The 27,213-nt window shown below is 49.6% G+C and overlaps 1 protein-coding gene across 4 annotated transcripts in view; it reads left to right on the top strand.

The window, feature by feature from the left end:
• EXD3 (exonuclease 3'-5' domain containing 3) overlaps positions 1–26,728 on the top strand; it is a 193,064-nt gene extending 166,336 nt beyond the window's left edge. For 3 of the 4 annotated variants that reach the window (XM_084820583.1, XM_084820581.1, XM_084820586.1), the window contains 2 exons: positions 15,434–15,530; positions 26,201–26,728. In XM_084820583.1, coding sequence (XP_084676709.1) covers positions 15,434–15,530; positions 26,201–26,529 — 426 coding nt within the window. In that variant the 3' untranslated portion in view covers positions 26,530–26,728. Of the gene's footprint in view, positions 1–15,433; positions 15,531–17,436; positions 17,770–26,200 lie in introns of those variants that run through there. The other variant, XM_084820587.1, reaches the window with a different exon arrangement.
• The last annotated feature ends 485 nt before the right edge of the window (positions 26,729–27,213 follow it).

Here is a 27,213-nt window from a genome sequence, read left to right as displayed (position 1 = left end):
GAGCGATATCAGCATTGGAACTGGGGACTTCCCATTTTACGCAGTGAACTATTATGCTGTGCCACCTTCTGGCACAGTCGATCCCTTGGCAACTCCAGTTGTGTAATACACAAATTAGAGCAGTTCATTGAATATCGGCTTGCTCTGGGTGGGTGGGGGTGGGCAGAGGGCCAGGCAGTGCCCCCTTAGTTTGAGTTCCATCATCTATGTCTTTTTCCATTCGTGACATACAGACTTTGGTTTAGTTTGAGCCGAGCCTTATGATGTGTGAATAGTTAGTAATGGTGTACCTCTGAGCGTATCTAGAGTGGCTGGCCTTCACTACCGTATGCCAAACTTGCGCACGTATGCCACCCATGGGGTGTGGGTGGTTCCAAAGCCAACATCCCCAGAACCCACAGGCCGTGGGGGTTTGCAGACATGCGCCTCGATAGGCGACACAGCTCCAACCAGCATGGTAACGCACAATCCACCTCTCCCAAGGAGACACCTCCTGTCAGTATCACTCCACCAAACTGAGAGACATCTGTCTTGGGGGAAGAGAGAGAAGGAGAGAGCGGAATCAAGAAGATAGGGAAATGAGAGATTGTTTGATGGGTTGATCTTGGAAAGATGTCGATCTGATGAGTGGTGATTTCTCCTGCAATACTAGAGAGGGAGAGGCCACTTCCTGTCTCTGCCCTGGGTGTTTTTCCATCCTCCCAAACTTCATTTGCCATTGAGTGTGTCATTGGACCTCTTTGTGGATTCCTTTCACTTTTTTTTTTTTTTTTAATCATCATTGGTGAGATCCAGGGCTCACCTACTGTATGAAATCTGCTCAGAGCAAGTGGTACTCTGTGCGTGGTATGTATAAAACCATAGATTTAGCAAGGGACCCCAAAGTGACTGTTCACACAGTCACTTCTCCTGGGATGGAAGCCACAGCCAGGACAAATTCCCATGTTCCAATTTCACCTCTGCAATAATCTCCCCGAGTTGGCCAAGGATGAAAGTGGACATAATGCTTTGGCCTTGGTCGCAGCACGCTCCTCCTTCACCAGCCCTGTGAGCCTGACTTAATCCACCTCCTTCTCAGCTTGCGAGAAATCAAATGCTGGCTCAGCCATCAGACTTGTTTCACAGTTTATCCTATCTGCCTTAAAAAACAAAACAAAGATTAAAGCAGCACACATACATTTAACCATTTATATGTTTGTTTGCCTTTTTTAAAGAAAGCACCAGCAAGTATTTTTAAATGCTTGCAGAACTGCTCCAGTGATTGGAGAGGAGATGTGTTGGGGATGTCAAAGGCACTAGCCAGTCAGTGCTGATCACATAGCCAATTGGGGTTCTTTAGCTTGGAAAAATGGTACTTCTTCACACAGCACGGGGTTTAGCTGTGGAATTTGCTACCACAAGATGAAGCAGAGGCCACCATTTAGGGATGGCTTTAAGGGGCCTTAGACAAATTCCTGGAGGAGAAGGCTATCCATGGCTACTAGTTCGCATGGCTCTATGCTGCCTCCAGTATCAGAGGCTGTATGAGGAACATGAGCAGGAGGGTGCTGTTGCGCTCATGTCCTGCTTGTGGGCTTGAATCTGGCTGGCCAATGTAGGAAGAGAATTCTAGACGAGAGAGGACTCTGATCAGACCCAGCATGGCTCGGCTTATGTGCTTATCTGTACTCAGAAGTAAGTCCTGCTGTGCTTAATGGAACTTACTCCCGAGTGTGTTTTGTGGTTGCAGCCCTGATTATTCTTTGTATTCACATGCATGATTCCTTTTTCTCCCAGGTGCTCAAAACCAGTTGACAGACTTCATCTTGGCCATTGTCACAGCAGGCTTGTAGGGTAGGCGCTCGTTGTTAATGGCCCCTGTAGAGCAGAAGGTGGGGAGGACGGCTCATGTGGGGCTACCGAGAGGGTTTGCACCCAAGGGGACATTTAAACCAGGGGTTTCTGGCTCACAGCATGCTCTCTTCGGGTGCAGCAATGTCCCACCCGAGTCCTTCATTCAGGCCATCGATCCATGTCTCTCAGCCAGTGTCACCTGCCCTGGTTGGCAGCAGTGGCAGCTCGCCCGGACCTTGGAGGCAGAGGGAGGCCTGGCCCCAGAGCCCCTCAGCGGGAGATGCTGCCTGGCCCTGCAGATCTGTAAGGTCCCATGGCAAGCGACGCTAGCGAGAAAAGGAGTCCAAGATGGGTGGGAGCTTTTAAAAAAGGAAATTCTCAAGGCACAATTACAAACAATTCCGACAAGAAGAAAAGGTGGAAGACAACAGAAGACGCCAATGTGGCTTCACAAAAAGCTTAGGGATGACCTGAAAACAAAAAAAGGACACATATAGGAAGTGGAAAGAAGGCCAAGTAACAAAGGAAGAGTACAGGCAGGTAGCACAGAATTGCAGGGATGGCGTCAGGAAGGCTAAAGCTGAGAACGAGCTGAGGTTAGCGAGGGATGCTAAAAACAACAAAAAGGCTTTCTTGAGATACGTGCATAGTGAAAGGCAGAGGAAAGAAATGGTTTTTCACCTATTAAATAAGGATGGCAAAATGATAACAGATGACAAAGAAAAGGCAGAGGTGCTCAATTCCTACTTTGGTTTAGTCTTCTCCCAAAAGAGGGTCTATGAGCCCCCTGGCAAAGGCGAAGTACAGGCTGAAGGGGCAGGATTGCAGCTTGAGATCGATAGGCATATGGTCAAGGAACACCTAATTACTTTGAATGAGTTCAAATCTCCAGGGCCAGATGAACTGCATCTTAGAGTAATAAAGGAACTGGCAGAAGAATTCTCAGAACCGCTGTCTATTCTCTTTGAGAAATCATGGAGGACGGGGGAAGTGCCAGATGCCTGGAGGAGGGCTAACGTTGTCCCTATCTTCAAAAAGGGTAAAAAGGAGGAACCTGGGAACTACAGACCAGTCAGTCTGACATCAATCCCTGGGAACATTCTGGAGCAGATGATAAAGCAATCCGTCTGGAAGCACCTTGACAACAATGCCGTGATTACTCGAAGCCAACATGGATTTGTCAAAAGCAAGTCCTGCCAGACAAATCTGATCTCATTTTTTGATCAAGTAACCTCCCTTGTAGACCGTGGGAATGCTGTAGACATCATATACCTCGACTTCAGCAAAGCTTTCGACAAAGTGCCCCATGATATCCTGATGAGCAAACTAGCTCAAAGTGGGCTAGAGGAAACAACGATCCGGTGGATCCACAGTTGGCTACAGAATCGGACTCAAAGGGTGCTTATCAATGGGACCTTCTCAAACTGGGGAGAGGTAATGAGTGGGGTACCACAGGGCTCAGTCCTGGGCCCAGTGCTCTTCAACATTTTTATTAATGACTTGGAGGAGGAGGAGGTGCAGGGAATGCTGATCAAATTTGCAGATGACACAAAATTGGGCGGGATAGCTAATACTTTGGAAGACAGAAACACAATTCAAAGTGATCTTGATATGCTGGAGCGCTGGGCAGAAAACAACAGAATGACATTTAATAGGGATAAATGCCAAGTTCTGCACCTAGGAAAAAGAACCCAAATGCACAGTTACAAGATGGGGGATACGTGGCTCAGCAACATGACAAGCGAGAAGGATCTTGGAATTGTTGTCAATCACAAGCTGAATATGAGCCAACAATGTGATGTGGCTGCAAAAAAGGCAAATGCTATTTTGGGCTGCATTCATAGAAGCATAGCTTCCAAATCCGGGGAAGTACTAGTTCCCCTCTACTCAGCACTGGTTAGGCCTCATCTGGAGTAGTGTGTCCAGTTCTGGGCACCACACTTTAAGGAGGATGCAAACAAACTGGAGAGGGTTCAGAGGAGGGCAACGAAGATGATCAGGGGACTGGAAACAAAGCCCTATGAAGAGAGACTGAAAGAACTGGGCATGTTTAGCCTTGAGAAGAGAAGGCTGAGAAGTGGTGGGCTCTCCCACGCTGGAGGCGTTCGAGACGAGGCTGGACAGCCGTCTGTCAGGGATGCTCCGACCTGGATTCCTGCATTGAGCAGGGGTGGACTCGATGGCCTTGTAGGCCCTTCCAACCCTCCTATGCTTCCATGATCTGGCCGCCGCCCTGCAGCCAAGCAGCAGGCTCTCCCTGTCCAAATGTCCGCCTTCGGCAGGGCTCCCCACTCTGACTGGGCAAGGGGAGGAGACGGCAGCATGCTGGTGCTCAGACACGGCTCATGCTGGACGGGGGGCATTGTGGGACGCCTCCCGCAGCAGCCGGCTGCCGACCGCCTGCCCGTCAGCCTCGCGCCGTGTGCTCCACCAGCTCTCGCAGGGCTGCCCAGGCAGCAGCCAGTGCGGCGTCTTTCCCGGCGGCCATCCCAGGGCCTCTCCCAGCTTGTTGTTACGTTGATCTCCCGCCTTTAGTCCCCTCACAAGGGGCCTGCTCCTGGTCCTCCTGCTCTCCATTTGATCCTCACAACGATCCTGTGAGGTAAGTCAGGCCGAGTCAGGGACTGGCCCAAAGTCAGCTAGTGAGCTTCATGTCTGAGTGGGGAGGAGAACCCAGTTCTTCCCAGTCCGACACTCAGACCATGACCCCACGCTGGCTCTCTGCAGCCTGGATGCTTGTGGCACCCCGCCGTGCTCGGCCTGCCTTGCCATGTGCACTGCTGTGGCACCCCGCCGTGACCCACCGGGCAGAGTGGCAGGGCGGTGGCGGCAGCAGTGACCTGCGAAGACGTTGTGACGGCGTCATGGAGCTAGCTGGGCAGGCGGAGTGGGCCCACTTCGCACACAGAACCCCCACAGGAGGAGGAGGAGGAGGAGGCCGTGCCACGCACAGGTGTGGGTCAGGGCGAGAGGATAGAAAACGAAGGCGAGAAATGTTCCCACCCCTCTTGCACTTCGCCCCAGCCTGCCTCGTTCTGTGCACCCCACTGACCAAAAGGGACCAGGGCGTGTGCCCAGGTTGGATTACTTTGCTGTTTGTTTAGATCTAGCCTGCCTAACCCTAACCCCGAGGGCTCTGGGCAGGTTAAGGCAGCCCCAGTTCCGTTCAAAGCCATTCGGACTCAACTCCTCTGGAGACCAAGAAGCTCCTGTTTGGGCTGCAGGCCCCGTCTGCCCTGTGTTTGCTGCACAGCGACGCTTGCGCTGACGAGGTTCAGGCTCCCTTCCAGCGCTACGATTCAGACGCCATGAGCGGAATGGAGGCCCCCATCAGTGGCTATGAGTCCCGATGGTTAAGTGGGGCCTCCGTGTCCAGAGACAACCTGCTTCTGAGTACCAGGAGGCGGGCTTCCTTCAGGCTTGGCTGGTGGGCTTTCCAGAAGCATCTGTTGCGATTAGATAGCCTGACCCGCAAGGCTCTTCTTACTGAAGACACTGTCTCGACTTGCGGTGGCCCTGATGCCACAGCTGTGGGAAGGGCAGGCGTTCAAAGCCAGATGGAGGGCAGTGAATGGGAGCGTGTGCACATGTTCTTAGGAAGGGAGGCAGGGTTTCCAAAGGAACCAGAGGCAGCCGCTGCGCTGGTAGTCGTAGCCCAGGTGAGCACACCCGGGGGGAGGAGGCGGTATCCTTCGGCAGTTCCCACGCTCGGGCAAACCTCGCCAGCTCACCCTTAGTCATTGCCAAATCCCAGACAGGCTTTTTGCTGCCTCCTGAGAAACGGAACTTGGCTGCCTCCCTCCTGAAGCAGCCCTTGACGGAGCTCAGGAGTCACACCAGGCCCTCGTTCCCACGGCAGCCTTTCTGGAGCTGGGAGCAGCAGGGAGGCAGGAGAGCCCTGCTTTTCTGAGTTAGGGTAGCTTTGGTGGGCTACTCTTATCATTCTTCTCTTTTTGTCAATCCAAAGCCAGGCAGCTTAGGTCTTGCAAGGTGTGCTTAGAAGATACAGCTTAGGTTTAGGCAGCATTACCCTAGCTGACTTACAAAGGGGACATTTAATTGAGCACTGAAATAGGAGCTGCACTATGTTTTTTGCAAATGTGTCTGATGTTGTGTGAAGCTTGTTGCTCCCAGAGCTGTTCTGGGGAGACTAGATGGCCCGTCATATGCCTCTTACACAGTGGCACAACAGCCGTGAGGTCATGTGCATGCATCACTATTGCAAATTCTCGAGCTCCTGGAATTTCCCTCTCTCCAGGTCATAGGTGCTTTCCATGCTGCTTTCTGCTCCCACACACATACATCCCAGCTTCTGCCCTCTTTCCTCATCTGCAAGCTCAAGCAGGTGTCTCTCTGTGGCTGCGGGGAAGCTGCTGCTCACAAGCCACATATTTTTTCCCCTAGCCAAAGCCACTTTGACAGCTCTGATTGACAAGCTGTCGCAGGCTTGGGTTGGCCACACCTGAATAACGGCCTGCCTGCCATGGCATCACAGGCTCCGCTCGTGTCCCCCTCCCCCATTACCCGGCCCATTGGCTGCGCAAGGGTCATGCTGGCAGAGCTGCTGGTGCTGGGCCCAGCCCTCTGAAAGATTTTCTCATCGGAACAGCAAAGGCTGTGTCATCCTCATTATATGCGCTAGGAAGCATTCCCAGGGAATTTGGCTCCAACCAAAGCCCCACCCCCCCTCCTGGGTGTGGGTTCGCTCCTGGAATCCGAGTGTGACGAGTTCAACAAAAAGAGGAAATCAGAGTCATTTGCATGGATTCCCCCCCCCAAAACACACACAGCCTCTCCCAAAGAACACAACAACAACAACAACAACAACAATGCTGCTGCCGCTGCACATGAACACATTGCCGGGGTGCTTCAGGGAATGCGTCTCCTGCAAATTTCATCTCGACTCAGCAGAAAAGCGAACTGTCAAGGACAGCACCTGCAACCCTTCCGCTGCACCCCGCCCCGGGCGGGTCTACGGCAGCGGCCTCCAAACCTTTTGGATCGCACACCCGTATCAGTAAAAGATTATTGAGCACGCACCCCAAAATATGTACATTTATTTATAAATGATACACATGTACTACTGTACAAATATATTATGTACATTATAAAACATACACAAAAAATAGAAATTAAAAACGGATGATGAAGATGAAGAACAATATTTTTAAAATAATTTGTTTTATTTTTTAACGGCACAAAAACTTTCTGCTCTCACTAAAAAAATTATAATAACATTTCTTAGTGAGCGCAATGTGAGTGAATATGCTTCATTATTTTTGAAAATCTTGGTTTAACACTTCTTGATACAGCGATTCGAAGGTCTGGTTCTAAGTTCAGTTTATTTCGATACTTGGTTTTAATGGCTGTCATAGCTGAAGAAGACACCTCACAAAGATACGTAGATCCAAATGGAAGAAGTGCGTCTTTGGCTGCACTTACTACATCATGATACTCATTTTTCAGTCCCATCCACCAATTATGCAAAGGTTTTTGCTGAAAGTCAGCTAGTAAACTTCCATCTTCCCAGATGTCAATCAGTTGTTCTTGCAAACTAATTGGAAGGTGTTGCGTTTTTATATTATTAACCAATGGGTTCAAAACCCACGGAAACTCTTCATTTGGAAGATTTTTAAACAGGTTAGAAAATTCCAATTCCACGTTTTTTAAGTGTGCAGACGTGAGCGTTTGTATAGGTGATACACATCGTTTTCGGCAACAAAATCACATACTTGTGGAAACATTTCCAACATCCATTTTCAAAGTGCTCTCTCCATAGCACGAGTTTCTTTCGAAAAGCAGTTACTTTCTCACTCATTGTTAAAATGTCACCGTTAGCTTGAAGGGACAGATTAAGTGTGCTTATTTTTTCAAAAATATCTACTGGGTAGCATTCTATCAAGAGCCGCTTGTCATCCCAGAAAAGGTCAGCAAATGTGTTCCGAATTTGCTCTCCTTTGGCAGGGTGGCAGCTGCTCCGGTGCCACGGCCGAGAGGCAACTGCACCTTCCTCTGCTGTGCCTGGCGGAGACTGGCACGGTTGCTTTCTGTGGCTGTGGCAGAGGCAGGATAGGACTGGAGCTGATAGAGAAATGCCACGGAGCTTCCCTCTCAGCTCCCGTCCCATCCTGCCACCGCCATCATTGCACACCATGGCAGCTTACTGGGGCAGCAGGAGGTTGCTCAGTTATCGTGCAGCTGGCGCACCCCAAAGGATTGTCTTGCGCACGCCCCCTTTGGAGACCCCTGGTCTACGGAGTACTTACAGGGGCAGAGCAGGGGAGTGGAGAGGCAAGTTAGGGGCTAAACGTTTTTTCAAACCTGCAGCAGACATGGCTCCATCCCATGCTTTGTTTTGCTCATGGTATAGCAGCCAATCCCAGGATAATGGCAGGGACCAGGACAGAGCCAGTGTGAGGTCATGGTTAAAAAGGGGGAGTGATGGACCTGAATGTCCAGGGCTCAGATCTCACCTCTGTCACAGACTCCATCAGCCCCTAGGCATCTTTCCTAGCTGCAGCTTCCACCCACCCCCTACTGCAATATAGAAGGAGGATGGCTGGTCCCAGCCTCTCTTTCAGGCTGGTGGTAATGCTTACTGAGAGGAGGCACGCACTCTGAACACTTGGCGTGTGCTACAGAAACAGCCACTAATGATTAGAGACAGTGAGGATGAGTGTTTGCCATGAAAGAGAAAGAGAGACAGGTATAATGGTTAGTGTTGGATTTGAGTGGGGAGGACAAGGCTCAAATCTGTTTCCAACCACAAAGATTACCAGGTGACCTTGGGCCAGTCACCATCTCTCAGCCTAGCCTACCTCACAGGGTTGTTGTGAGGATCAAGTGCTTGGGGGAAGAACCATGTAAACCACCCTGAATTCCTTAGAGGAAGGGTAGGATTTTAAAATATTATTACTGCCTTGTTGTGGTGAAGGGGCTTGCGTAACTCAGTGAAGCCATAAGCTATGCCGTGCAGGGCCACCCAAGACGGACAGGTCATGGCAGAGAGTTCTGACAAAATGTGGTCCACTGGAGAAGGAAATGGCAACCCACTCCAGTATTCTTGCCAAGAAAACCCCATGGAACGTATCACAAGGCTAAAAGATATGACGCCGGAAGATGAGCCCCTCAGGTCAGAAGGTGTCCAATATGCTACTGGGGAAGAGCAGAGGGTATTTCCAAGTAGCGCCAGAAAGAGTGAAGCGGCTGGGCCAAACCCGAAAGGACACTCAGCTGTGGATGTGTCTGGCGGTGAAAAGAAAATCCGATGCTGTAAAGAACAATATTGTTTAGGAACCTGGAATGTCAGATCAATGAATCAAGGTAAGCTGGAGGTGGTCAAACATGAGATGGCAAGATTGAACATCGACATCTTGGGAATCAGCGAACTCAAATGGACAGGCATGGGCGAATTTAATTCAGGTGACCATCATATCTACTATTGTGGGCAAGAATCCCTTAGAAGAAATGGAGTAGCACTCATAGTCAACAAAAGGGTGGGAAAAGCAGTACTGGGGTACAATCTCAAAAACGATAGAATGATCTCAGTACGAATCCAAGGCAAACCATTCAACATCACAGTAATTCAAGTCTATGCCCCAACCACTGAGGCCGAAGAAGCTGAGGTTGATCGGTTCTATGAAGACCTACAACACCTTCTAGAACTAACACCAAAAAAAGATGTCCTCTTCATCATAGGGGATTGGAATGCTAAAGTAGGAAGTCAAGAAATCACCAGGATAACAGGCAGGCATGGCCTTGGTGTACAAAATGAAGCAGGACAAAAGCTAATAGAGTTTTGCCAAGAGAACATGCTGATCATAGCAAACACTCTTTTCCAACAGCACAAGAGGCGACTCTACACATGGACGTCACCAGATGGTCAATATCGAAATCAGATTGATTATGTCCTTTGCAGCCAAAGATGGAGAAGCTCCATACAGTCAGTAAAAACAAGACCTGGAGCTGACTGTGGCTCAGATCATGAGCTGCTTCTTGCAAAATTTCGGCTTAAATTGAAGAACATCGGGAAAACCACTAAACCGTTCAGGTATGACCTAAATCATATCCCTGATGAATATACAATGGAGGTGAGGAATAGATTTCAGGGATTAGACCTGATAGACAGAGTGCCTGAGGAACTATGGACGGAGGTCCGTAACATTGTTCAGGAGGCAGCAACGAAATCCGTCCCAAAGAAAAAGAAATGCAAGAAAGCCAAGTGGCTGTCTGATGAGGCTTTACAAGTAGCTGAGGAAAGAAGGGAAGCGAAAAGCAAGGGAGAAAGGGGAAGATATACCCAACTGAATGCAGAGTTCCAGAGAATAGCAAGGAGAGACAAGAAGGCCTTCTTAAATGAACAATGCAAAGAAATCGAGGAAAACAACAGAATGGGAAAGACTAGAGATCTCTTCAAGAAAATTGGAGATCTCAAGGGAACGTTTTGTGCAAAGACGGGCATGATAAAGGACAAAGAAGGCAGGGACCTAACAGAAGCAGATGAGATTAAGAAGAGGTGGCAAGAATACACAGAAGAACTATACAGGAAAGATCTGAATGTCCCTGATAGCCATGATAGTGCGGTCACTGAACTTGAGCCGGACATCCTAGAGAGTGAAGTCAAGTGGGCCTTAGGAAGCATTAGTAACAACAAAGCTAGCGGAGATGACAGTATTCCAGCTGAGCTATTTAAAATCCTAAAAGATGATGCTGTTAAAGTGCTGCACTCAATATGCCAACAAATCTGGAACACTCAACAGTGGCCACAAGACTGGAAAAGGTCAGTTTACATTCCAATTCCAAAGAAGGGCAACGCCAAAGAGTGTTCAAACTACCGCACAATTGCGCTCATTTCACATGCCAGCAAGGTGATGCTCAAAATCCTACAAGCTAGGCTTCAGCAGTATGCGAACCGAGAACTACCGGAAGTACAAGCTGGGTTTCGAAGAGGCAGAGGAACTACAGATCAAATCGCCAACATTCGCTGCATCATGGAGAAAGCAAGAGAATTCCAGAAAAACGTCTATTTCTGCTTCATTGACTACGCTAAAGCCTTTGATTGTGTGGATCACAACAAACTCTGGCAAATTCTTAAAGAGATGGGAGTACCAGACCACCTTACCTGTCTCCTGAGAAACCTGTACGAGGGTCAAGAAGCAACAGTAAGAACCAGAGATGGAACAACTGATTGGTTCAAAATTGGGAAAGGAGTACGACAAGGCTGCATATTGTCACCCTGCTTATTTAACTTATATGCAGAGTACATCATGAGAAATGCCGGGTTGGATGAATCAGAGGTCGGAATTAAGATTGCCGGGAGAATTATCAACAACCTCCGATATGCAGACGATACCACCCTAATGGCAGAAAGCGAAGAGGATCTAAAGAGCCTCTTGTTGAGGGTGAAAGAGGAGAGTGCAAAAGCTGGTTTGAAACTCAACATTAAAAAAACTAAGATCATGGCATCTGGCCCCATCACTTCCTGGCATATGGAAGGGGAAGAAATGGAAGCAGTGACAGATTTTACTTTCTTGGGCTCCAAGATCACCGCAGACGGTGACTGTAGCCATGAAATTAAAAGACGCTTGCTCCTTGGGAGGAAAGCTATGGCAAACCTAGACAGCATAGTAAGAAGCAGAGACATCACCTTGCTGACAAAGGTCCGTCTAATCAAAGCTATGGTTTTCCCAGTAGTAATGTATGGCTGTGAGAGCTGGACTATAAGGAAGGCTGAGCGCCGAAGAATTGATGCTTTCGAACTGTGGTGCTGGAGAAGACTCTTACGAGTCCCCTGGACTGCAAGGAGGTCAAATCAGTCCATCCTAAAGGAAATCAACCCTGAGTGCTCATTGGAAGGACAGATAATGAAGCTGAAGCTCCAATATTTTGGCCACCTAATGCGAAGAGAAAACTCCCTGGAAAAGACCCTGATGCTGGGAAAGACTGAAGGCAAAAGGAGAAGGGGACGGCAGAGGATGAGATGGCTAGATAGCATCACCGATGCAATGAATATGAACTTGAGCACGCTCCGGGAGAGAGCGCGGGACAGGAAGGCCTGGCGTGCTATGGTCCATGGGGTCACGAAGAGTCGGACACGACTGAACGACTGAACAACAACAACAACAACTGTTATTACCCTTTCCCTACCTGCCCAAGTGGCTGAAATAAACTTTTGGGGTGGGGAGAGAGAGAGAACACCCCAAGAAAAGCAATTTCCTTCTAAAGGGCACAGCAGAATTTTGTGTGCTGGCTTTTTTTGCCCCCTCCAGCCCATCCCCCATACCCCTCCTTTCAAGGTCCGTGTCACAGAGACTCCCTGAGGCTAACGCTGGTTTGGCTGGCCAGCACTCTCACAGGCTGCCTTGCACTTCTGCGGGATGGAAGTGGCCCGTTCATCTGGAGGACCGCCATTTGGCGGTGGAGATGGTACTGAGATGGCCTTGGCCCCACAGCCAGCAAGCCATGTGGCTCAGCTGACGCAGAAGAGAGCGGCAGGCCAAGCCCCGCTGGGTGGACTTTGGCCTTGGTGCAGTGAGGCAATACATTTTATAAGGCCAAGAGGGAAGATGGTACCTTTGGAGCTTTCTGTGGAAAGGGTTCAAGATCCATTGCAGGCGGCCACAGACTGCCCCTAAAGTTAGTTAAATGTGCTATATAAACAGCTAATTATAGATTATGAGGGGAGCATCTGCCTTGCTTATTTTGACAAACACCCTTGCAAAGGAAGATGCACCCCATAGTCTTTTCTCCTTTGCAGTGATTTGGTGGGCAACAGCTGTATTTGGGACTGGAAAGGAAACCCCTTTCCCATCCCAGGTCAAACCGACTAGGAACCCTGAGTGGAGGCAGGACTAACTTGGACTCATTCCACTAACACACAGCTCAATTTGGAGCAGGAAAATATGGAAGAATGAGCCTGAGCATGTGCAAAGTATGTTTCTCTCCATAATACACCATGACTTTGGAGATTAGAAGGGTGTGGCTTCCATAGGTGGCACCCCAGCACCTTCCTTCCTTTCTTTCTTTCTTTCTTTCTTTCTTTCTTTCTTTCTTTCTTTCTTGAAAGATCAGTAGGGGGTTTCTCTCTGCAGGGATATTGCAGAGCTGGAAAAGATGCAGAAAAGGGCAGCTACAATGATCAAGGGGTTGTTGGAGCAACTCCCCTATGAGGGAAGTTTACAGCATTTGGGACTCTTCAGGTTAGAAAAAGCATGAGTAGGGTTCTTTTTCACACAGCGCACAGTTAAATTGTGCAATTCGCTACCGCAAGACAAAGTAATGGCAGCCTATTTGAATGGCTTTGAAAGGGGATTAGACAAATTCATGGAGGAGGAAAAGGCTATCGATTGCTACGAGCCCTGATAGCCATAAGCTACCTCCAGTATCGAAGGTGGTCTGCCCATGTACGCCAGTTGCTGGGGCACACAGGCAGGAGGGTGCTGTGGCACTCGTGTCCTGCTTGTGGGATTCCCACTGGGGCAGCTGGTTGGCCACTGTGTGAACAAGATACTGAACTAGATGGACCCTTGGTCTGATCCAGCAGGGCTGTTCTTAAGTTCCTGTGTCTCCCCCTACATATTATAGCTTCGCTGCTGGCTTGAATCCTCTGGAGCACCAAGGAGACAAAACAAAGCTCATTTCAATGCAGCTCCTTTGCAAGCCCTTTAAAAGAAGCCTTTGCAGAACTTGAGCTGCTGGGCTAAAGCCGAATTCTTTGCAAGATAAGCGGCAAAATAAACTTTGAGGGGCCTGAGCTGCTGGATCTCTATGCAAACCTTGTACAACAGTTAAACTGGAAGTGGACAAATAAGAATGTAAGGAGCAGAATATATGACTAAACCATAATAGAGAATGCCTCTGGCTTCTGGGATATTTCCAATTTGGGGTCATATAACTACAGTCCACCACCCAGTAGCAGCAACCCCCTCTCAAAACCCAGCTAGGAGTGGAAGAGGGAGACATCGAGGAGATCACAGCCACTGATCACTCAAGATGGCTGAAGCTGAGAAGATCCTCTCCAACAACCGTCTTGAGCTCTAGTTTAGCTGTGCTGTCCCTTTGTTCCATGGGAAATCCAAAGCAACTGACACCCCTGTGGTGATCATCCAGAGTGCACCAAGGGGCTCCGCTCTTGCTGTCCTCAAGGTGTGGGCAAGAGGGGTCCCTGCTCGTGGAGTTTGTTGGCTCGCTGAAACTCAGACAAGACTGACTTGCAGTTGGAAGCCTAAAGTCACCCCCATCTCAAAGGGGACAGTGCATAAAAGGGCAAATCAGATGGTCAGAGTTGGGGAAGGAAAGGCCAAAGCACCAGGGTCTTTTTAGTTTAGGGAAGAAGTGACTAAAACCGGGCTAATGTTGTTCCAGTGCTGCTTTAATGTTTTAGTGTGGTTTTATTGCTTTGACGTTTGGGTGTACTATTCCTTTTATTTGAATTGGTGTATACCGCCTTGGTGACATTTGTGGAAAGGCAGTATATAAATATTTTAATAACTAATACATTTGTAAATGTATGCATAACGTAGAGAAAATGGAGAGGGAGACTTTTTCTCCCTCTCTCATCATGATAAAATCCAGTGGGGTCATCCCATGACGCTGAATGGTGGGAGATTCAGGACAGAGAAAAGGAGGAACTTTTTCACGCAGTGCACAATTAAATTCTGGAACCCCCTGCCTCTAGGTGTGGGGATGGCCACACTGGCTTAGATGGTTTTAAAAGGGGATCAGACAAATTGGAGGGGGGGTCTGTCAGTGTCTACTAGTCCTGGTGGCCCTATGGAGTCCCCATGCTTCACAGGGCCACAGAGGATGAGGAGCCGCAGCAGGAGAGGGCCATTGCTTGTGTGGGCTTCCTGGGGGCATCTGGTTGCTAGACTAGGGAGAGGACTTTGCCCTGGTCCCAGCAGGGCTCTTCTTCTGTGATGGAGAGATGGCGGGCAGTGTGGAACAGGTGTTGAGATTGCCACGACAGAGAGACGTATACATTTATGCATGGTGTGGAAATTATGGACAGAGAGAGAAGGTTCCCCCTCCCCCATCCTCTAGAATGCTTTCTAGCCTAGATTCTGTCATTCTTATTGGCCTGAAGGACTTTAAAGAGGAGGTCAAGTGGGGGGAGGGTGTCTTCCAATGATTATTAGCATCCATGATGGCTAGGTAGAACCTCCATGTTCAGAGATAGTATGCCACTGAGTTCCAGTCGCTCTCCTGTCCTGTTCGTGGACATCCTGGGGCATCTGCTTGGCCATTGCGTGCCATTTGCTGTTCTTGTGTTCTTAAAAATACACGCGGTCTCTAGCAGCCAGCAACATTTTCCATTTTGCAGAGTTCTAGCAGAAAGGGCTGGTGGAGTGGAACTACCCGCAAGTGCTTCCATTTGGGGGAGAGAATAGGGAGTTGCTGCACCTGTGTGGCCTGCAGAGGACAGGGCCTGGCAAGCACCTTAAGCCTTCGCATAACTGCCCCGGTGATGAATTAGAGGGTGACAAATGTTGCCTTTCTGTCTAAACCCATCCAGGCATGCGAGCCCTGGCAGGGTGCACAGTGGCAGCAAAACAGGCCCTGCGAACATCACAGCTAGCAGCTTTTCTCTTTCTCTGGGCAGGCTTGCAACTGCAACCAATACCTGAAGATCTCCAAGGAGAAGATGATGGAGCTGATGAAGCTGAGAGGCTGTTTGACAGGGCAAGGTGCTGCAACAGGTAAGGGGTCCTGGGCAGAGGTTCAAGAACATACTCAGAGTTGAGTCAGTAATGTGATCTCACTGCTCATGTTCAGACATTGGTGCTGATGTACAATCCAGCCATCTTTTAAAAAAGTCAAAGGCAAGTTTCCAGCCCTTCTGGATGCAGGGGTAGGTTTGAAAGTGTGTTAGGCATGAGGCAATCTTAGAAGCCAGTCAGAGCCGGGTTTTAGAGGTCTTCATTCATTACAATTTCACACACACACAAACTATTTGTGGAGAGTCATAACAGAAGTTTATAAAATTGAGCATGGTTTGATGAAAGTGGATAGAGAGATGCTTTTCATCCTTTCCCATAATACTAGAACTCGGGGTCACTTCAGCAAAACTGACTAGCAGGAGATGCAGGAAACAGAAAAGAAAGAGCTCTAGAAACAACACAGAATTGTTTAACTTGCTCCCAGAAGATTCAGTGTTAAAGTCACTTAGGTGGCTTTAAAAAGGCATTTGACACGTCCACTGAGGAAGAGTGGTCTATTAATGGCCACAGGCCACAATGGCTACACGGAATATGGGCCCTCTGTGTTCAGAGGCAATCTGTCTCTGAATATCAGACAAACAAGGGGGGGGTCCTTTGTGTGCTGTTACTCGTGGGCTTTCCGTAGGCACCTCACAGGCCACTGTAGGGAACCAGCCTCTGGACTAGAGGAAGCGTTGGTCGCGTTCAGCTGGGTTCTTCTCATGTTCCTGCATTCACAGCTGCTTTCCACCTTCTCATGACAAACAGAAGCAGATGCAGAGTACATTTAGCAGGATCGTAAGCACCCATTTGGCTGGTCGCCTATAGTCTGAGCAAGCATTACCTCCTGGTGAAGAAAGTTTGTCCCTCATTGTCTTAGGCCTCCAAAAAAGCACAGTAAAAAGAGTTAATTCTTGCTAGCATGCCATTTTCTTGGTAGAAGGTTGGGGTAAATCAAATTTAAAAATTCCCTGTTGGCAGTGAAGCTTCCCCCAAGTGTGGTTGCAGGTGACTGCAAAGGGTACTAGTGAGTGAATTAATCCAGAAGATTAATCCAAGGAGGTCAGTTTATTCTGATTTGGAATGGCTGCTGTTATTTTCTTCCTTCGGACACTGAGGATGAGGGAACTCAAGTTTTGCTGAAGAGCAACGTTTTTTCTCAATGTTCATTTTCCCTGGAGGAAGAGGTGGCCTCCTCACCCTCTTCCCTGTGGCGATGCGAGGTGGAGCAGGCAGGGCTCTGCCCCAGGGCCGGACTTGCTCCCGCCTTCCGGTGTTCTGGCCAAGGAATGGAAAAGCCCTGGGGCAACTGCCAGCCGCGAGGTACTTATTTTTTAATACATTTCTCCCCATAGGTCAAAGCAAACATTTTCTTTTACCAATTCTATTTTGAATGCAAATTAAAACCCTCACACGGAAATATCCCCATTGCAAGACAAAAAAACGAATGAGGCCTTCTAAAATAAAGGCACTGGATTTCAAATGTTTATATGCTATTAAATGTTAATTATATGATTATTTAGCTGTCTTAATAGCACAGCTGAATAACTTCCAACATGTTAGCCTCAACCATATTTAGGTTCTCTCTGCGTTTGGGGTGGATCCTTTTCTCCTCCACCACCACAAAATGTGCAACTATTAATGAAGACAGACTGATGGTTGTGTGGAAAGTCTGAGGAGGATTTTATTTCTTTTTCCTTCTGTCTCAAAATGGGTGAATCTGAGATAGGTGGGAAGGGAAAGTGGTATATTTTACAGATTTTCCCTTTCAACTTTTTCTTCTTGAAAGCAGTTCCTTCTTAGCCTGCTGCCATGACCGACCCAGCTGGTTAGACAGGTTTCTCTTAGAAAGGGGTTGGGAAAGAGACAGGCTTTGCTTTCTGTGTTTCTCTCTCTTTTTTCCCAGGGAGAAAAAAGAAAGCCAAAGAGCGGAATCCCCTTGTTCATGGCTGCCAGGAACAATGGCGGAAGAAGCAAAGAACCTCCCCGGGGTGAAAGCGCAGGAGACAACCATTTGCCCCAGTGACTACACCACAGCCAGTTTGCATTTGCTGGACAAGCTGGCCTTCCATATCATGCTGCCATGCAGGGAGAATTTCCCCCATGTCTTTTTATTTATTTATTTATTATTAAATTTATTAATCGCCCATCTGGCTGGTCACCCAGCCACTCTGGGCGATGTACAACATACAATAAAAACAGTTTAAAACAATAAAATTCTACAATAAAAACCTTTTCTAAAATACCCTAACCCACCCCAAATGCCTGCCTGAACAGCCACGTTTTTAATGCATGACGGAAGCTCATTAAAGGGGGGGCATGACGGAGTTCCCTAGGGAGGGAGTTCCACAGAGTGGGGGCCACCACAGAAAAGGCCCTCTCCCTCGTCCCCACCAGTCTAGCTATCCTGGCTGATGGGACAGAGAGAAGGCCATCCGAGGCTGATCTTGTTAAGCGGCCTGTCTGGTGCTGCTGGAGGCGCTCCTTAACATAGGCTGGGCCGGAACCATATAGGGTTTTAAAGGTCAAAACCAACACCTTGAATTTGGCCTGGAAAACAACTGGTAACCAGTGCAACTCCTTCAGCACTGGAGTGATATGATCTCGCCGGCGGCTGCCTTTAATCAGGCGAGCCACCGCGTTCTGTACCAGCTGCAGTTTCCGAATCGTCTTCAAGGGTAACCCCATGTAGAGCACATTACAGTAGTCTAAACAAGAGGAGACCAGGGTATGTACTACCGATGGGAGCAGATGGTCGGGAAGGAAGGGGCGCAGCCGCTGTATCAGATGGAGTTGATACAGCGCTGTCCGGCTCACAGCTGACACCTGAGCTTCCATGGACAGCTGGGAGTCCAAAATGACCCCCAGGCTGCAGACCTGGTCTTTCAAGGGTAGCCGTACCCCATTCAACACCAGGTCAACATCCCCCAGCCTCCTCTTGTCTCCCACCAAAAGTACCTCGGTCTTGTCAGGGTTCAGCTTCAGCCTATTCCTCCCCATCCAGCCACTCACCGTCTCCAGACATTTGGACAGGGATTCTACGGCCAACCTTGGTGAAGATTTAAACGAGAGGTAGAGCTGCGTGTCATCCGCATATTGATGACACTGCACCCCAAACCTCCTGATGATAGCCCCCAGTGGCTTCACATAGATGTTAAATAGCATCGGGGAGAGGATGGAACCCTGTGGCACCCCACAAGTAAGTGGCCACGGGTCCAAAACCTCCTCTCCCAGTGCTACCCTCTGGTATCTGCCGGAGAGGAAGGACCGGAACCACCGCAATACGGTGTCCCCAATGCCCAACCCCTCCAGGCGGTCCAGGAGGATACCGTGGTCAACGGTATCGAAAGCCGCTGAGAGGTCGAGGAGAACAAGGAAGGAGCATTCACCCCTATCCAGAGCCCTCCTCATATCATCTACCAAGGCGACCAAGGCCGTTTCTGTCCCATGCCCAGGCCTGAAGCCCGACTGAAATGGGTCTAGATAATCAGTTTCTTCCAAGTGTGCCTTCAACTGCACCGCCACCACCCGCTCAATCACCTTGCCCAAAAATGGCAGATTTGAGACTGGGCGAAAGTTGTTCAGAACTTGAGGATCCAAGGAGGGCTTCTTTAAGAGCAGTCTTATCACTGCCTCCTTGAGGGCTGATGGCATCACTCCCTCCTCAAGGGAGGCGTTCACCACCGCCTTGATCCCCTCACCCAGCCTCTCTCTGCAGCTCATAATGAGCCAAGATGGGCAAGGATCAAGTAAGCAGGTGGTCGGCCGTACCGATGAGAGCACCTTGTCCACTTCATCAGGAGGAAGAAGCTGGAACCGATCCCACAAAACCAGTTTGCCGCAGGCCGCCTCTTGCTCACTAACTGTATCCACAGCGTGCAGAGTAACACACCTAATCTGATCAATTTTATCTGCAAAGTGCCTTGCCAAGGCCTCACAGGAGGCCTTAGAATGCTCCAGTGGTTCCGGAGCCACAGGACCGACCAGGCTCCGGACCACTTGGAACAGCCTCCTGGGACAGCACTCTGCAGACGCGATGGAGGCAGCATAATATTCCTTTTTTGCTGCCTTCACCGCCACGTGATAGGCTGAAGATACAGCTCTAGCCCGTGTCTGATCATCTTTGGAGCGAGACTTCCGCCACCGGCGCTCTAGCCGTCTCACCTCCTGTTTCAGAGCTCGTAACCGCGGATTGAACCATGGTGCAGTCCGAGCCCTGTTTAGGGGGAGAGGGCGTTTTGGAGCCACCTGATCTAATGCCCCAGTGATTGCGGCATTCCAGCCACCCACCAGGGTCTCGACCGAGTGGCCGTTGGCATGCCCCAGAGAATCCCCAAGCGCGTTCAGGAATCCATTCGGATCCATAAGACGCCTAGAGCGGACCATTTTAATGGGTCCTCCACCCCTGCGGAGGGGTTGTGGAACCGAGAAGTCCAACGTCACCAGATAGTGATCTGACCATGACAAGGGGGTGGTGGATATACCCCCGACTTCTAGATCACTCCCCACTTCTCCAGAAACAAACACAAGGTCTAGTGCATGACCGGCTACATGGGTGGGCCCAGTTAGAATATGGTGCAGCTCCCAGGAGGCCATGGTCTCCATGAAGTCCCGAGGTGCTCCTGTGAGGATGGCCTCCGAATGTACGTTGAAGTCCCCCAAAACCAGTAAGTTAGGGGACTGCACACGCACATCAGAGACCACCTCAAGCACCTCGGCCAGGGAGTCAGTCGTGCAGCGGGGTGGACGGTACACGAGCAGAATCCCCAGACTGCCCTTCGGGCCCAACCTCCAGTACATGCACTCAGCAACCTTGGTCTCCCGGAGAGGGGGTCTGGTGAAGACCAAGGACTCTCGGTAGATAACAGCCACTCCCCCTCCCCGATCCCCAGCCCTCGGCTGCTGTGCATACGAAAATCCAGCTGGACACATGGCTGCAAGGGCTGGAGCAGCAGCCTCGGCCAGCCAGGTCTCCGTAATACATGCCGGGTCTGCACCCTCATCCAGGATCATGTCATGGATGAGGGAGGTTTTCTGGGTAACAGACCTGGCACTGCAGAGCAGCAAACGAAGGCCAGAAGATGGGGTCACGCCTCCCCCAGCCATCCTTTGGCTCTGGACAGGCCCGGAGCAGGGGACAGATACTACACATCTCTCCCTTGTTCCCCTTACCTGGCATGGCCTGCCCCTAGCGCTCTGCCAGCGCCTGCCGCCCAGCCTTGGTATCTTCTCGGTATCTTCTTTGCATGTCAGGTGCAAAGTCACGGCAAAATAGTCACCCAACCGCCCTCTGTGGTGCCCTTCGAATGTGGTAGCTGCACTGTAGAGGGACATGTTTTCTGTGGGTTTGTCCCACAGTTTGGCTTTAGTGCGTAAAGATCTTCCACTGTGCCGGTAGGGCCCATGGTTGTAGGTCAGCCTTCCCCAAGCTGGTGTCCTCCCATAATTATGGGAATTGTGGGGATTATGGGAATTGTAGTCTAACACACCTGGAAGGCACCAGGTTGGGAAATGTTGGTGGAGGTCCTTCCTGCCCAAGTGTCTCCCCCAGCCGTGGCTGGATCTGGCAAGGGCGTACATGATCGGGCTTGTCAATATGGCCGCAGGCCTTTGAACATTATGGCTGTGCTTCAGGACTGAAAGCTGCTTCCATCATGTTTTAAGGGCCCCTTCATCATTCTGTCAAGCGGCAAAGAGAATCTCACCACATACCTATGCCTAGTAAGGAAGGAGGCCATTCAGACAACCAAATTATCCTGAGTTTGCCTCTCTCTCCTCTGAGGTAGCCGGGTCAGCCATCCTCCTTCTGAGCGCACTGAGGAGAACTTTGCCACACCTCAGCCACCCATGAGGAGAGGAATGTGTGGCAAAATGGTGGCTTTGCACTGGCTACACAAATCCAGAGAGGCCTGTGGAGTGGTCAGATTCTCCTCATAATTTGGCAAGACGGTCAAGGCAACTGACGCGCCAGCTGGTTACATGGTCTAAGTTACTACTTGGTGTAAATAGCTGTGTAGGAGCTCTCACAGATGGCCAAACTACCCCAAGAGCCAGTTTTCACACATTTCTACCACAGTTATTTTATTTTTAAGATCCCATGCTTCCTCCAGTGTTTATCATCGCAACAACCCTGTGAGGTAAATTTGGCTGAGAAAGAAGGTGTGACTGGCCCAGGGCCACGGAGTAAAGTTCCTAGCCGAGTGAGAAGTTGAATCCAGATCTGCAGAAGTCATTGCTCTTGCTGGAATCTGTCCCAATCCTGTTTTTTCCCCATGCTCGTTCTTTCCACCACCACCATCATCAGTATTATTATTATTTCTGAGCTTGCATGTTATTAAAGGACAATTAATGGTTGTATAATTACTCATTTGAATGTTTAACCTAGGGCTCCATGTAGGCTTTCTCAGGGTTTGGGAACGTTTCCCGCCCCTCTTTCTCCTTTCTGGGACCCATTACATCTCATTTTTTTGGCCAGGAATCACTAACAAGCCTTAACAGATCTGCCTGTGGCTGGGAATCCTGGCGTGGAGGTCGGGAGGCAAACTGCTTAAACTCCTGTGCTTAGTCAAGGGTTGGCAGGGCGAAAGCTAAGCTAGAAGGGGTTGAGGAGAGAGAATGTGGATCCATCACATACACACACACACATAGAGCCCTGATGCTGGGTGCGGCCAAGGGTTCATTTAATCCAGTATTCTGTTCGTACAGTGGCCAGCCAGCTGCCTCAATGAGAAGCGCACAAGTAGGGCAAGAGTGCAATAGCACCTTCTTGCCTGTGTTCCCCAGTATACTGCCTCTGATACTGGAGGTAAGAACATATGAAGAGCCATGCTGGATCAGACCAAGGGTCCATCTAGTCTAGCATTCTGTTCACACAGTAGCCAACCACATACACGCACCAGCCACACCTCCAACCACTTCCTGTGGGCTTTGCGGGGCTACCATAACTCAGCTTTTGCAAATCAGTGCAGAGGAGTTGGTAGCCAACATAACATTTTAGCAGCCTGCCTGCCCACACAGATATTAGCCAGCCCATACGTGGCTTGTTCAAGAGCTAGAGAGAGAACGGGTGGTATAGCACAGCACCCCCAAGAGGCCAAGTTTGCAAAACAGAGGAGGCCCCATTTCGAATCTTGCCTGTGCCATGAACTCACTTGGTGGCCTGAGGGAAGCTGTGCTTTCAGTCTCCCCATCTGCAGTAGGGGCAGAATAACACTGGCCTGCCTTATAGGGTTCTTGTCAGATTACAAAATAAAAAGCAGGGCCTTCATAAAACATTGCAGTGTGGAATGTGCCTGTGTAGGGTGCCAGCTGGCCATACCCTTTAACAGGATGCTCCATTCCAGTATACACACACCCTGGTTTTCCATTCCATTAATCACCACCCATCACACAGTCTGTTCCCATTGAGCACAATCTCATTGGGATTTTTTGGATTTCCTCCCCTGCTTTAGGAGTTTTATTCTGAAGATTTGTTGTGCTTCTGCTAACTTTTGGGTCCCCCTGAATCTGCCAGCCCTCCCTCTTGTGTGTGGATGGTGCTGTTTTGGCCACCTGAAGGATAAGGACTTAGAAAACTATTTGTATATGTATTTGTTTGTTTAATAGATTTATATACTGCTGACCATATTTCAAAATATATCTAAGTGGGTATCTCCTAATATCTCTAAGCATATAGGATGTTGATGGCTATAGGTCAGCCTTCCTCAGCCTGGTGCCCTCCAGGTGTGTTTGACTACAAATCCCAGCATCCCCCAGCCAGCTATAGGCTGCTGTAGGTGAAGTACTTTCCAAAACACTATATACAACAACACAATGATGATAATAAATAATACAAGCAGAAAGTCCATCAAGAAACATGCTCTCTGCCCCTGGCTGACCCTCATGTCTGAAGTAAAGAGCAGGTGTCTCCCTCTCATAATGGTGTTCTAGATCATCTCTCTTGTGACAGAATATTTGGGGGGTTTACAGAGCGGTGAGGGAAGAGACCACCTTTGCAAAGCCTACCTTGCAGACGTATTAAGAGCAAGCAGGGCTTGGACAGGAAATCTTTCTTCTGGCTCTGGCAAGCAGACTGGAAGCGAACGTCTGGACAGCCCAGTCAATGGGCAACCCAAGGACGTGGCCACATGAACAGGCCACCAAATGCGGTGGCTGGATGCCTGGGGCTGGTCTCCTTTCTGGAGACCTGGGTGGCTTGCGTCATGCTGAGCCCGCTGTCGGCTCTTATCTGAAGGTGAAAGACAATCGGGGAATCTTGAGCTGCCTGCAATCCAGAGGCCGAGGACTTATTTTCTCAGGCTCATAATTTCTCTTATCAGGTGTAATCTCTTGCCAAGGAAAAGGTTCTCAGGAACCTTTGTACTCCCACAATGCTCCGAGGGTGTGTGTTTAAATCTTGGGCAAAGGGTTTATGGCCCACCAGCCCTCCCCCCACTCTCCCTTGGTCTCTCCAGACACAGTTCACTAGGAGCCACACACAGATAACTTGAGAAATATTTTTCCCCAAGTCACTAGTCCTCGTGGTTACAGAAAAGGACTTGAATTTATGTACATGCATAATGAAGTCTCAGAAGCCAGAACTGGGTGTGGAGGGGCCGCGGCTGGGGGCGATGAGCAGGATTTCCAGTGGTCAGGCTAGAGGGGGGTTCTACTGGCTGGTGTAGCCCATGACCAGGAGAAACAGAAAAAACTATAAATTCTAAGCAAATATATGTGAAATAGGTCTGATTTGTTTATGCAGCTTGCAAAATCCAGTTTTTTTCTGTACCGTGTACAGTGGGGGGATTATATTTCTTTTAAGAGAAAAGCAACTTTTTAATTCATGCATTGAAACAAAAATAATGAGGTAAAGAAAATGCAAATGCAGCATTATTGATCCAGTATCCCCTAATTACGACAAAGGCAAGATTCTTCAGCCTAGTCTATGATTCTTTTCCTATTCTATGATTCTGTGCTGTACTGACTCCTCCTCAGCCTCCTCATAAGAACATAGGAAGAGTCCTGACGCTGGATCAGGCCAAGGGTCCATCTAGTCCAGCATTCTGTTCACACAGTGCACAACCATCTATCAACCAGAAACCCACAAGTGCAACAGTCCCCTCCCACCCATGTTCCCCAGCAACTGGCGTACATGGGCCCACCGCCTCTGGTACTGGAGGCAGCAAAGAGCCATCAGGACTAGTAGCCACCGATATAGCCTTCTCCTCCCGGAATTTGTCTAACCCCTTTTTAAAGCCATCCAAATTGGTGGCCATCACTACATCCTGTGGTAGCGAATTCTATAGTTTGATTCTGCACTGTCTGAGGAAGTCTGTCCTTTTATCTGCCCTGAATCTCCTACCAATCAGCTTCCTGGAATGGCCCCTTTGGGTCTTAGTATTATGAGAGAAGGAGAAAAAATGTCTCCCTCTCCACTTTCGCAAGCCTCTGAGATCTCCCCAAGCATCATATACATATTTATGAGTTTATCTCCACATCCATAAGGACTAGAGCCTTGCTTGTTTGCATGCATGGTTGCTAATTAATTGATTGATTGATGACGTTGAATTGCAAGCCTGATTCTAAACCCCACATTAATGGTATAATATATGATTTCTTTAAAAGCAGGGTGTTGTATTTAAATTGCAGTGAAGACAAAGCCCTTCAAAGGGGTGGGGGGAGAATTCATATGGGGGGCAGTTTGTTTTGTTTTTAAGGGTGAGGGGAGAGAGAAGCCAGGATGCCCACAAAGCATTTGGCCTGGCCTCTCTTGACTGTGACACTTCAAAGGGTCGCAAACGTGAAATCACTTCAAAGTAACCGTTTCTCAATGAGGAGCTTGTAAAGCGCTGCCCGTCCCATGTCCCCCGCCCCTCACACGCACACCAACCCGCCCCCCGTCCTCAGAGAGAAATCGTTCCAAAGGCCTTTCAAGGTGCCCCTCCTCCTTCTCCTTCGCTGCAGCCCGTTTGAACAGGCCGCCCTGGGGCCAGCATGTGGAGGGCCAGCCAGGGTCCCCCTGCAAAAAGGCCCCCTTCTTGCCAGCTCCAGAGACAAAGGGGGTTTATTTTGGAAGGGGAATGGAGTTTGGGAAAGCGGCAAAGGGGAGGAGCAGTAGACCTCCTCTTAAGGATTCTCTCACAGTGCCCAGTCAGTGGAAGCACCTTATCTGGTGGGGAGACAGACGAGGCAGCGCAAGGTGTTTTCCACACAGCAAAGTGTTGACTTCACCATCACCATCATAAGTACTAATGGTGTTGGCATTCTTGCTGTGAATTCCACATGTTTGGACATGCTCTGCACATGTTTTCTATGAATCCCCAGGTTTTGCACCATGAGAGAGAAGATGATCAAATAGTTACAGGTTTCTCAGAGGCCCAAAGCCCCTCCCTCAGAGAAGGCTGCCTGGTTGCATCTCTGTATGACATACTGCCCAGGGCTTCCCTCCCTCCAATCGGGGCAATAGGAAGGAGGCAAACCCAGAGTCCAGGGGCTCACGCAGAGACCCAACGTCCAGCCTCCTCTGATGGCAGGTCACTCTGTTGCCTAACTGCAGAGCACAGCAAGGCTGGACCAGTGAATCTCCCAGAGACACAGCTGGCAACCTCTGCCAGGGCTGACGGCTTCAAGGCGGGCTGTTAGATAAACCAGTGGTCAAATTGAAGAGCTACGGCTTTCTGTTTTTTCCTCAGGCAAATTGACAGACGATCCCGGCACAAATGTTGAGTCTGAAGCCCTCGAACTCGCCTCCCAGCAGCCCATTTACAGTCTGGACTGCCAGTGGCTAGAGGAGTCAAGCCTGGACGCTGAGTCAGCGCTGCTGCCCAACGGCACACCTCTGGGGATTGAGGCCGTCCCCGCTGGGATGCTGTCCAGGGAGGACTTGGCCTACTTCTACTGCTGCAGCCAGTGTGGCAAGGTTTTCTGGGAAGGGTCCCACTTTGGGCGTGTGGTCTCCCAGTTCCAGGAGGTGTTGGGCCTCTCAGAAGAAGAAAGCCGGAGCTCCTACAAGCAGTTCTGAGCCTGGCGTGGGACAGATCTGAAGGGCTCTCTGAAAACGGTTGCTGGGGACTTTGTTTTACGTCCATGTAAATTGGGAGGGTGGGGAGAAATTGGGGGGTGGGGAGGTGGAGAGACATTTTCGGGACATCCTTTTGGGATGTTTCCACTGCCTAGTGCTAGTGTAACCCTCTGTGAAGTTTAAAACCAACTCACTCATGCGTCTTGTTTCTTTCTGCCATTATCCTGAGCCACGGGGAAAGGTGGCCCCATTTCTGAAATGAGGGACATTGAATTCAGGCTCAGCCAGAAAACTTTCCCAACCCTTTCAGTTCTAGTCTGGAATGATTTCAGATTGAGCTGGACAGTTCTCCATGACACCCACAGTTTGTTGTTCCAGACCATTTCCAGGAAGGATTGGAGCTCTGAGGAGTTGGGCCAAAGAGCGGAGAAATGGTTTAGACAGGACCCCATAACAGGTGCCTTTGACTGAGTTGGGTCTGCTGTCCATCCATTTTGAGCTGGAGCTACCAGAGAACGGAACCTGGGACCTTGTACAAGTGCTTTGCCATCTCTCCGTGTACTCTCTGCAGCCTTCCCCAACCTGGGGCCCTCCAGATGTGTTGGACTGCAACGCATAATCCCCCAGCCAGCTCTCCAACACATCTGGAGGGCCCCAGGTTGGAGGATCGAACTCCATCTTGTT

The sequence above is a fragment of the Heloderma suspectum genome, chromosome 14 (genome assembly GCF_057233095.1).
Source record: "Heloderma suspectum isolate Gila_16-S chromosome 14, 16-S_ref, whole genome shotgun sequence".
In the NCBI taxonomy this organism is placed as follows: Eukaryota; Metazoa; Chordata; class Lepidosauria; order Squamata; family Helodermatidae; genus Heloderma; species Heloderma suspectum.
Note: the sequence above shows the minus strand (reverse complement) of the source record. Positions and strands in the feature narration are given on the sequence as shown.